The sequence below is a fragment of the Limulus polyphemus genome, unplaced genomic scaffold (assembly GCF_000517525.1).
Source record: "Limulus polyphemus unplaced genomic scaffold, Limulus_polyphemus-2.1.2 Scaffold18, whole genome shotgun sequence".
Lineage (NCBI taxonomy): Eukaryota > Metazoa > Arthropoda > Merostomata > Xiphosura > Limulidae > Limulus > Limulus polyphemus.
In genome coordinates, this window is record NW_013665628.1 from 225,115 (window position 1) to 237,356 (window position 12,242).

Consider the following 12,242-nt stretch of genomic DNA (forward strand, 5'->3'; position numbering starts at 1 on the left):
AAGCTCCAAGTCGGACTGGCCACATCATCAGGAGAAATTCTATAGTTAATGACGGTTTGGTTTGAGGATTCAAAAAATTAATCAATTCGTGGGTATAACCGTCACTAGTAAGGTGATACGGCCACTCTCAAACTTTATGTCTCTTTGACTACCAATAACTCCCGAATAAATTACGTTACCGTTATATACGTTGCATATTTGGATACTGCAAACCCTGGAAATTTCAACGGATTGTGCAAAAACCTCCAAAAGTTAGTTAACGTAACGTTTTGTGCTTTGTCCACCCAAAACCACTAATTCGCCTCTGGGTGAGGGAGAGATCCTGGGTTAACATAGAGCAGCACATAGATTTTTTTGTTTCTTATTAGGCATTAAACTACACGATGAGCTATCTGTGCTGTGCCTACCATGGATATCGAAACCCGATTTTTAGTGTTATAAGTTTGCAGGTTTACTGCTGAGCCACTGGTGAGCTACGTTTCACATGCTCGAGGCTATGCCTACACGCTTATCGCTTTTTGTAATTTCTTTCGTTAATGTTCGTAGTTTTAGTTCATGTAAATGTATCAAGTGTTATTAGAACGTCCCCTAGTGTGTCAGCGGTAAGTTTCTAGAATTATAGCCTTTAAAAAAAGGCTGGAAAGAGCGCTTATGGCCAATTGTGTAGCCTTGCACTAAAACCCAACCACAACAACATTACTGAAATTAAACATAAATATCAAGACTGCTGTGAAATTGATCCCAATTAAATTTATATATTAAAAACTAATTATGTAAAACATTACATTAAAGGGGATTATTCTCAATTTGCTAGACACTGAATTGCTTCATTTTAGGATAAGAATCCAATGAAAGAAAAATTGTTCCACTTCCAAAGTAGACTATGTTCAAATATACATATTCTGGATATTAATACTTTTTATATCTTTCAGGGCCCAAAGGTGAAAAAGGTCGAAGAGGTCGACGAGGCAAACATGGAAAACCAGGGCCAATAGGACCAGCAGGTCCTATGGTAAGTTAACAATGTAAAATGTTGAAGTAGATAAAGTGAACGAAATATCTTCAGAGGTATGTCTGTGAACGATAAGAATACTGTTTTGTAAATATATATATATATATTTACCCAGGGTTTTTTTATATGGCTTAGCTTATATCAAAATTTCAAATGAAAATTTCTTAATCGTTCAAAGAAACATTTTCTGTGTAAAATATAGCGACTAATGTCTTTATAAGGACCATACCATAGACATTCTTAAAATACTCTATTTTTCAAAAATTATGTAAATAAGACTGACCATATGATGCATCAAATTATTGTCTGAACCCTATAAATGAAGAAAGTTAGTCAGGCTGTGTCTCATTCGACCAATTTCTTGATAGTGATTACGTTTAGACGAATATTAATTAAACTATGCAGAAATTGTCATATAAGAGCTACCAACAAGTCTGAAAATCCTCTATCTTAGATCAGAACTGACAATGTAGTAAAATACGTGAAGACTACGTGAGACTGAAAAGGACGCACGAAACTAGTTTCTCTGATATCAGACTTCTGAGAGTTTTCTCTGTTTACTGTGTTTTTTTCCTTGACTTCAAGAAAATTTGATACTGCGTAATCTGTATGCTAAAACAAAAGTCATTCATCCCTTCAATATTATACAAACTTAAGATATTTTAATATAAAATAATCAGTCAAATGTCATCCATATTTCACTTACTTTTGACAATGTCATTTCCTTCCTCTTTCTTTATTCAGGGATCTGTTGGACCTCCTGGAAAACCTGGATTTCCGGTAATTGTTAGGGATGCCCATTTCTTAAGCTTCAGTGATTATGAATACTCGCATATAAGAAACTTATTAGTTACTTTTCATAAACGAGTCGTGCTTTGTATGTAGATATTTGGATTATGATAGCCGATTCAAGATGCATAGAAATATATTTAGCGTTCTTGTTGGAATATTTTAGCCTATAATTCATAGATTATACGCTAGAAAGGGATTGAAAATAAACGTATTAAGTTTTGAATATTCAGTTCGGAGCAATAAAAATATTATCATTAAAATAAATTATTAGCCTGTAAGCTTTATAATTCCAATAGTGGAGATAGGTATTTGAGATACAGTTGTGGCTCATTTGTTGTATCTTAAGCGCTTGCTCTCACAAAATGATTAGATCTATAAGAACAGTAATGTACAACGAATTGTAGTACATATCGTTAAGACTGAAAGTTGCATCGTTGCTTTTTATATTTATGAGAAAACTTGGCTGTTGATAGGAAAATACGGATATTTTCTTTATTTCAGATTTGTTTTTTTTTTCTTTTTTTACAGGGTGCAATTGGAATAGAGGGACCAAAGGGTGAAAAAGTAAGAATTATAAGATTGGATATTTATATCAAAAAGGTAGAATTTCAAGGTATTATTGATTCAAGTGCACATAATACATTTTTTATAAGGTACGTATACTTTGGAATTAAGTCTTTGTCGACTAAACATTTCAAACGTAGTCATTCTTTCAAATATTAAACCCTTAGGTTGTTTCTCGTATTGTTTGATAACGTACAATTAGTTGCATGACTGAATTATACCAACTTGACAGAAGGGTTTAAAATTGTACTGAAATTAGAAAAAACATATACCAATTTTGTTGTTTTCTAAAGAAAGATATGTTGTACATATGTTTTTAAACTTTATCCTAAATATTTTGCATGAACCTGCGCTACTGGCGTATTTTATTATCAAAATCAAAGTTTATTTTGTTCTCTTTCTTCATATACTAGTATTCTATACAGTTATTTGAGCAACATGTTTTTACTTAATTAGATTGCTATATATTTGTAGAATCATAATCAACATTCAACTGAGTTAATTTGGGCCTTTCACTACGTTAAAAAATTCATCTCATGAAAGTATGAATCAATATCATTCATTTCCGTAAACAGTTAGGCCTAGATTAAAAGGGCGAAAACGCGCAACGCTTTTGAATTTGGTAAAAGCTCAGAATAATTCAGTTAACTATAAAACTAAAATCTTGCTAAACTCTTTTGGAACCATATCACGTTACATATTATTATAAAACTCTGGGCTTAATTTTTTGTATTTTTTTTAAAATTTACCTACAACATATTTGTTTGGTTCCAGTAAACTGTGAACGGATATTTACACTAAAAAAACAGTTTACTCATATTTATGGTTTATTTATGTTTGCATGATTTGTCTTTTATAATGCATGGTGTTCTGAGTAGGGCCCAATAGGGCTTCCTGGATGGCCTGGTCGTAATAGAAAAAGGTTAGTATGCTCAAACTGCATAAATCATACTATTATTATACTAATACTATTAGAAAATATATTCAAATTCAACAAAGGCGAGTTGCTTTTTACGTATTTAAGGATTTACATTCATTATTTAAAGTTGACTCTTCATAAATGTAATTCTCTTCATTTTGCGTTTCATAAATTTTACTTTTTTTTTTTACTTAATTAAGCAACACGGAATTTGAATTTTTGTTTTTGTAATGGACCATTTTCTAATGTCAAAAACAGAGTGCTTGAATGTGATACAAATAATGTAGTCATACAAATATATTTACCAATATAAGCATTATTTATATACATATATTTATCAAGTCAAATTTGTTTCCAATCGATTTTCATTTCTTTTTGCTTTTAACACGAGGGAAGTTTGGTTCGATGGACTATTTTCAACTACAATCCTTAGAATTATCTTATACGCAGAGTATAAAGGCATTAAATTATAAACGTTTAAAACTTCCATCAATATGTTAACGATACTATATTTCTAATGTTCGTTATTTGTTTTCAGGGTATTAAAGGTGAAAAAGGAAATAAGGTAAGATATCAACTACTTAGGTCAATATAGCCAAACTGAAGAAACTGTATATTACTACGTGCCATCAGAACTTCATTAGTTTAAAAGGTATATCATGGAAAACATTTATTGTAGGAAGTGGGTTTTCCTTAGTGGTGTATTTTGAAGAAACTAAAACAATCATAACATTACAGCTCATTTTTATGTTTAAAGATGTTTCCACGAAACGCTAAAGTCGTTTCAATGATAGGTGTAAAATCTTGGATAGAGATTTAAAGTTTTAGTAAAATATAGATTGTTTTCAATCTATTAACTATGTTGGTCTTGGTCTTGAATTTGCTTGCATAAAGTTAAGAGAAATGCTTATAAAATGTATGATTTTTATTTATTTTTCAGGGAAGTAGTGGACTTGATGTACAAGTAACATCGGTGAGTTTCATTTGTTTGTTTGTTTTCACCTTTTCCATTTAATTCAGATTTATTTGCTTATAAATTATTATATTTTAAATAAAAACTTACAAACTGTAAGATGAAAGCATGATTTAAATTTTTTATTGCTTTCTGAGTTATTTGTTGAGATATAAATTATTTAATATTTGTTGAGATATAATTTATTCAATCATAAATGTTTTCTCCAGATTAAAATGTAAGTTACAAGTCAAAATAACTTTAGTGAAATAAATATTACAAATAACACCATTCTCCATTTCACAGTATCTTGCTTACAAAAAAAAGGCTGTTTCCTACTATTCAGTTTCTTTTATCAGATATTGTTCACTTCACTACGTTAAAACATTTTCTCCTGTCTGTGATTGTCATATATGTAAATTAATTGTCTATTTAGATACACAAATATTTACCTTAAGCTTTATGCAAGGATTAATATGTTTTCTATAATTCCTCTAAAAATGTTTTTGTACAAAACTGCCCCCCCCCCAGGTGGGACAGCGGTAAATCTTTGGATTTACAACTCTAAAACTAGGATTTCAATCCCCCTCGGTGGACACAGCAAATAGCCCGATGTGGCTTTGCTACAAGAAAACACACACAAACGTTGTACAAAACTAAATTTTGGAAATTATGCACAACAAAATTATTATCATATTTTTATCAAGCATGTTTTAACAAATTCTCAAATGGGAAGTATTATTAAAGTTCTTTTTCGCTACATTAGTTATTTCCAATGCTGGAATTACGGAGCATGACGAGACTCTTTCTAATGATATACACGGTGGACCACAGCGAACATACCCCCCGAATAAACGAAAACGAAACTATGAGTAACACAAAAAAAAAAACCTTTATTCATAATTCAACTGTTTTTGTATCGTGGATTTCTGATATCATTCTATTGTAGACCGCTTTTGACACCACTTTATTTTGGGTCAACATTGCTATGATTGTAATATGCTCGCAAGTCTCTTTCCTTTGAACTTTTTTCTAAAGTTCTGCTTATTTCTTTCTATAATTGACACACATCAAATTTAAACATAACAAATTTTCTTTTTATTATTATGTCAATAACACAAGTAATTTAGATTTAGAACAAGTTTTGCTTTTTCCTTCTCTTCTCTCTCTCTCTCCATTTATTTGTCCTCTCTCACATCTCTCAGTCTCTCTCTCTCTTTTTCGTTGATCGCATTGTCTTTTATATCTTTCTCCAAACTACGCCAAACACACCTGTTTTTCCTTATATCGTATATCATGTCTCTGGTTGAGTTAGTACTATTATTCGTGGACAATCTTAAATGTTTGTCAGAATAATCGTAAATGACAAACTTCTTCCATCTATGAACGTGTGTCTTAACCATACTAGTCAGGGAATGTAGTTTATCTCTGAAGATATTTTTGCCTATTATAAGTAACTGCTAGCCATATAAGTAGATAAGTTGAAATATTTCTTGGAGGGAATACCTGTTTTTTATAGAACAGTAACATTAGGTGCTATTAATATTTCTCTTGATTAAATTTATAACATTATTAATCAATAAACATCTGCCGAAATTGTGGCATTGAACACAAAATAAAATTTAGTCAAAAATTACTACCATCTATCTATATACATAGGATACATAGGAGGTTAGTTTCAACTTTCATTCGGGACACTACTGCCATCTGTGAGTGAAGATGGGAGATATATTTATTAGGATAAACAAAAGAAAAAGAACTGTCTTGAGCTATAGCAGTAGCAGTCAATATGAGTGTGATCAGCTAATGATAATAAAATTCTGTGAACAAATGGGAACGAATCCGAAATGATAAGCAGTAGTATTAAACGTAAATCTCTTCTTTCTGTCGATAAGAAAAAACAAAAATATTGGCTAGAATAAGAATGTACTTTCCATTTCTGTTTCACTTCCTTCGTGTTGACGTAATTTGTTATCTTCTGGCACGTTCAGTCATCACACGATGGCAAAAGTGTATGACTCTTCTTTCACAGGTGATTTTTAAGCGATGTCATTCTTTTTTGTGGGGGTGAATTAATTTTGGTGATCCGAAGACAAGTCTAGTTGTATTTTCAGTATCTTCCTAATTTTATGGCCTTCTGCAAGTATGTTTCGTATCTGTTACGCTTTCCACTCCATTGTTTCCAATTTCTCTTACACTTATTTAGCCACTGTTGTAATTTGCTGACAGAGTGACCTTTTTGTTATTAACAAATAAACTATGAGGTTGGGTCTCTGCATCTAAAGATAAAAGTCCCTCTGTGTGTAAACACTTTATAGAATCGTGTTCTTTTGAATCTTTAGTGTGAAGGCTTAACCTGTCTATACAAAGATGATTCCTTTCACTGAGAAGATACCACTACCACACCCAGTCAACAGTTTTTTTAGTATATTTTAAAAGTACCGTCAATTTTTCCTCGTCTACTTTCTCATCTTTGTATTCCTCCTTATAAATCGTTGATTGTTGTTAAAACATATCTTTAGGAAAGTTCACAAAATAAAAAATATGATTCAACAAGTCACATTTACAAAGAATGGAAAGAAGCATCCTCGATAAGTGCTTAATTTTTTTACAGTTTATGAATCTGATAATTAAGCTTACGTTTTATGTTACTTTATAACGTTACCATACCAACAAAATGTATGTATCTCTCCTAATTTAAAATAGTCTAAATTTGTTTGCTAACAGAAAATGAAAGGCTTGACTGGAGACCATTCTGATATCATGATTAACCAGGATGTTCTATTAATAAAGGTCAGTTAAATATCTTCTACTGAATTTTTAATTTGTTGTTAAAATACAGTATTTGATATGTACTAAAGTATTGAACAGTCTGTTTCTTCAACTTGATATGGCCCTCTTATGGCTCAACGGTAAGTCGGAGGGCTTATAATGTTAAAAATTGAGTTTCGATACCCGCGGTGGGCAGAGTATAGATAGCCCAATATGTTATTTTGCACTTAGAAACAAACAAACAAAATTTACTATGTCTGTGAAAATAGGTAACAAAATTATAAGAAACAGTTTTTATGAATTGTTCAGCAAATATTGACTAGACTATGGTGAAATTTAAATTGTACTAAATTTTAGAATTTTCTTGAATCATAAGTACCAGTTGAAACAGTTCACAGGTTTTCACATGTTTGTTTGTTTGTGTACTTTTTGTTCCATATGACAATCATTTTACTCTAAGTATTGTTATATAATTTATATTAAAGTGTTACTAACTTTTCTTGGTTGTACACAGGTTTATTTATGTTGCTGTTTCTTGTCACATACAAAATATAGAGCGTATAAAATGTGATATGGTTTTTTTTTCCATTCAAACCATTTACTTCTTATGCCATCATTAGTAAGATAATTCAGTTCTTCTGTTCTAATAGCGATAACTTTGTTGGTAGTTTCTTCAATCTATTGGAGTTAAATGTTTAATATGATGTTGTATGTGATTACAAACGTACTATTTAATTACAGCCCTTTAATACTGGAATGTTGTATCATCTTTCTTGGGAGTATGATAATGGAGTAACTGGTCCATTTTAAAAGATTTTTGCTCAAACATTGAAATTAATTACTTAGAAAGTAGTCCGAGTCCTACAGTCATCTTGGAATGATAATATTAGTGTTTTGAAACAAAGAGACACAAGTCGACATTATATAGTATCGGTATTTCTTCAACAGTGCGCTCTTTTTAGAAAAACAAAACTTCATTTTAAAAGCTTTTATTTCTGCCGGATTGTATGATTTATTAACCATTCTTAAATCATCTGTAATATCCGGCATTCTGAAAACAATAGTTTACTTTGTTCTAAAACGTAAAACCAAACGGAAATATTTCTCAGTTAATTAAATTTGATTTCCCAGAACTCTGCTTACGTGATGAAAAATTAGTAGTTGGATAGCATAAAATAATATGTAAATATCTTGGATTATTATTATTTGTTATATATTCTGACACTTGGCATATCAATGATTGTTTTCACCCCAGGGTGAGCCAGGTGAGCCTGGGCCAGCTGGTCCACCAGGACCTCCGGGCCCAACTGGTCTGCCTGGTTTTGATGGCCAGATTGGAATGCCTGGTGAACAAGTAAGTAAAATTAAATGGACTTACTATGTTATGATTTTTTGTATGTAATTATCTCTTATCAAGTTTCGTTTTTTTTATTATTATACTTAAAATCAAAAATGCAAGAACGTTTTATTTATGTAAAAACTGGACTTCCAAATACACCTTCAGCTAAAATACTCAAACGATTAGAATTTAAAAACGTTCATTTTTTGAGTATTCTAAGTAGTTCTACACAAATTTCTTGAATTTTAACTTTACATCTTCAGCTGTTTGCCTGCGATAAAGATGTTGATGGAAACTGATGTTCCAGTTATAACTACCTGAAAATATTTTGTAAACCATCACGTTAAACCTCATTATTGTTTTTCTCTTTACTTTAATTGTTTTTATTGTATTATTTATCGTAGTTGTTCAATTGTATCTTACTCCTTTGATGTTTTACCAGATTGGGTGTGGAGTAAATGCTAAATAAATTTTATTTCTTTCCTCTGTCTGGAAAGCATATATACTTTGAAACTTTTCAGCTATTAAATTTTGCTTTCTCCACCAAGAGTTTCCTCGAACTTCCAGGAAAATTATTTTATAAACTTGGAGGATTTTCAAAAAATAAAAAAATGATCCTTAAGCTCGGAACTGATAGACTTCAAGTAAAATCTGTTTCAAGCTTCAATAACTTTGAACTTCATATTGGCCATTGTTTTTGGTTTGAAAAATATTAATATTAAAGCTCAGACGTTGAAAATAGAAAAAACGCTTTTATCACATGTGGAATTATCTTATGTTCTCTGCCCAAAATAGCAGTGTTGTTTTTTATAGCTACATCTACGCTACTTTAATATCTCATAATCAATAAAATAATACAAATGTTTTACTCCTTAGTCCAAAATGTCTTTATATATAGAGATAGATTCCATCATTTTTTCAACAAAGACGAATGTACATTCATCGTACAAAGCTTTGTATAGTAATTATTTAATTTTTAAGATCACGTGTATATCATCCCTATACCCATTTACATTTTCATTATACCTAATGATTATATTTTATGCGTTTTAGTCTGAATATTACAGACACTATTAACAGAGCAGTGAAATAAAGAGACATTACTCTGTATATCAAATTTTCCTAATACCTAATTATTATTAAGATTTTGGTTTATCATACGGAAAATGATACTCTCAACACCACAATAGTATAACACTTGAAATTCTTAATGTGTTTTGTAACATTTGAGTCACCAGAGAAAGGGATTTGGATTAATGTGATTATTTCTTTCTTAACTGTACCAGCACACTTTTTAAGTACAAAGTTATAATTCTAAACTGTATATTTTTAGGGACCAATGGGTGAACCAGGACCCTCTGGCCCCCCTGGACCTGTGGTAAGTTGTTGATAACAAAAGAAAATAAATGCAAGAGTAAATTTTAATACATTTAAAATCATTTCTTTTTAATATTACCCTTGAACTTTCTGAGTACTTGACATCCTAAACCACACATGAATATTGATAGATCAGAATATTTTTACTGTTAATTACGCCTGGGTTTGGCTTAATAGTTAGCATGCTTAGCTATGGATTGAAAGATTCTAGGTCCGATCCGCGATATTTCACCGAACACGTTCTACACTTTCAGCTTACTCATTATATTTGTGACAGTCAGTCCTGCTATTTGGTCAATAGCATCTGCCACCACGTAGGTGGCAGATGCTACTGACTAGTTGTCCTCCCTTTTGACAGTAATTCTAAATTAGGAACACTATGCCTGAATATTTAACTCATGTATCGCATAAGGTGTCGGTCAAGCTTAAAATACCGAATACCTGTTTATCACGTATATACTGATAAGATTTTTTGGCAATGTTAACATACTATTTTTACATGCATTTACAATAATAAGTATTCTTAACATTGTAGGTAAATTAATATTTCTCTCAAAACTTTTAGGGGCCAGTGGGCAAAGATGGTCTTCAGGGTCCTAAGGTAAGTAAATAAATATTAGTTTTCTTAAAATGTTTGTTTGTAATTAAGCAAAAAGCTACACAATGGGCTATCTGTGCCATTGGGGGGGGGGGGGGCTTCTTAAAATGTAAATAAAAAGTTCTCGCTATTGTTAGAGATAAAGTAATATGTTAAAAACAATGCCCATCGAGGTCACATCCATAATATATTTTTGTTTGTAATGCAAAGAGAAGTTTAATAATTGTTAAAATACTGGAAAATTTCCTAAAAATAATGACTGTTTTTACCTCAGAATACAGAAAAATTACATATTGGTCCCCGTACCATTATTGCACAATTCTCCATTTAATTTTTTTCACCATTCCTTCTTTCATATCAATAACATTTTTATACTGAAGAGTTTGCTTTAAGATATCTGACTTCAGTATTCTTATTATTTTTACTGTCTTTGTTTTACGAAAGTAAAAATTAATAGAAAATCCAATCAAACTGCAACTTAAATGAAAACAAAACCTGTTAATTTGAATGTACTAGTAAAATACGCCACATTGTAAACTTTCTTAGTTTTACTGAAAGGTTATGAAAACGATACATTTAATTACTTCTAACTAAAATATGTGAAAACATCAAAAACATGTACAAAAATATCCATATAAATAATAAACTTGCGTTTGTCTGTCCGGAACTTTTCTCGCAAATTTCTAGATAAAATGCTACAAATCTCATATCACTAGAAAGGGCTTTATCCAACGAGCCCAGATTGTATATTGACTTTTCCATTCAGAATTATCTTACCTGTTTTTTTGCTTAGTCAAACTTTTTAATGCAACGAGTATGGTGCACCATGGTACAATGTCGTTGTGATCATGTAACGACTGGCTTCGATTTCAACTTAGGTTTTTATTTGCAAAGTATTTCACACAAACAACACCTAATCCGCTTGTAATTTCATTAAAAAATTAACATTGCACTACATACAATTTGTATGGGTTTTCTCGACTTATTTAGGTCTAAAATACACATGCGCAGCACGTTCGAAACCATATGCTTATCACTTTGCGAACACGCATTCAGGCGTTTCTATATATTCAGCTAAGTTTGCCTTCATTACAACTTAGCAGTGATTTAGCTCCGGTTCGTTTCATAGACTGCTATAAACACCTTTTTTTTCAGTACGGGTTTTATTCTTCGTTTTTGTTTCAACTCGTAAAACCTTGTCATACACTGAATGGTTATAACTGTTTCATACTCTGTACACTATCGTAAATACCATAACTATACCTTATTGTTTACTTGTAGTTTTATTAAATAACGTTACGTCCACGTGAGTTTGTTTGTCTGACTGCATAATTTATTTTTTTCAAATAAACCAGGATTTATCGATCTAACATATAATGCCTGCAGGAAAGCGCAGCTTAAATGCCGTGCGTGAAAATGATAAAATAAGGAAATTTGAAGCGAAGGGCAAGAAAACTACTGCAAATGTTTTGTGGGTTGCGGTTAATTATCTACATATTTTTCTAGCATTGAATCAGTGAATTTGAATATTATTTGTTGCTTTATATTAATATGTTATTTTTTGAACACCGTAGTTTACGTTTCTTATTAGCTCTATATGAACTAACGCCTGAAATAAACTGAGAATTATTAGTCCGAATTGGAATATTTTATTAGAGCCTAAGCCAGTGAAACCATTTTAATATTGTAATGCTGGTTCGTTTACTTGCTCATATAACAAACGCTCAAATTCAGTCTTTGATACTGAATGTTTAAACGTTAATAAGCGTTAATTACATTAGTAGAATTAGAGAACAGTTAACCGAGGGATTTTAAAAACTTAAGTTATGTCGCAGTGATCCGATATCCGGATGAATTATAACCTCCCGACTTCTTTTACAACATATACAACATAGAGTTTGTTTGTTTGTTTGTTTG

The 12,242-nt window shown here is 31.2% G+C and overlaps 1 protein-coding gene across 6 annotated transcripts in view; it reads left to right on the forward strand.

Moving 5' to 3' along the window:
- The window catches only part of LOC106457612 (collagen alpha chain CG42342-like), a 192,324-nt gene that overhangs the window by 130,651 nt on the left and 49,431 nt on the right, over positions 1-12,242 (forward strand). For all 6 annotated transcript variants that reach the window (XR_002610253.1, XM_022383821.1, XM_022383832.1 and 3 more), the window contains exons 3-11: positions 933-1,012; positions 1,757-1,792; positions 2,333-2,368; positions 3,826-3,852; positions 4,228-4,260; positions 6,967-7,032; positions 8,267-8,365; positions 9,684-9,728; positions 10,293-10,328. Coding sequence is in view for 5 of the 6 variants with exons in the window: in XM_022383821.1 (XP_022239529.1) it covers positions 933-1,012; positions 1,757-1,792; positions 2,333-2,368; positions 3,826-3,852; positions 4,228-4,260; positions 6,967-7,032; positions 8,267-8,365; positions 9,684-9,728; positions 10,293-10,328 (458 nt within the window). In the remaining variant the exon portion in view is untranslated. The remainder of the gene's footprint in view (positions 1-932; positions 1,013-1,756; positions 1,793-2,332; positions 2,369-3,825; positions 3,853-4,227; positions 4,261-6,966; positions 7,033-8,266; positions 8,366-9,683; positions 9,729-10,292; positions 10,329-12,242) is intronic.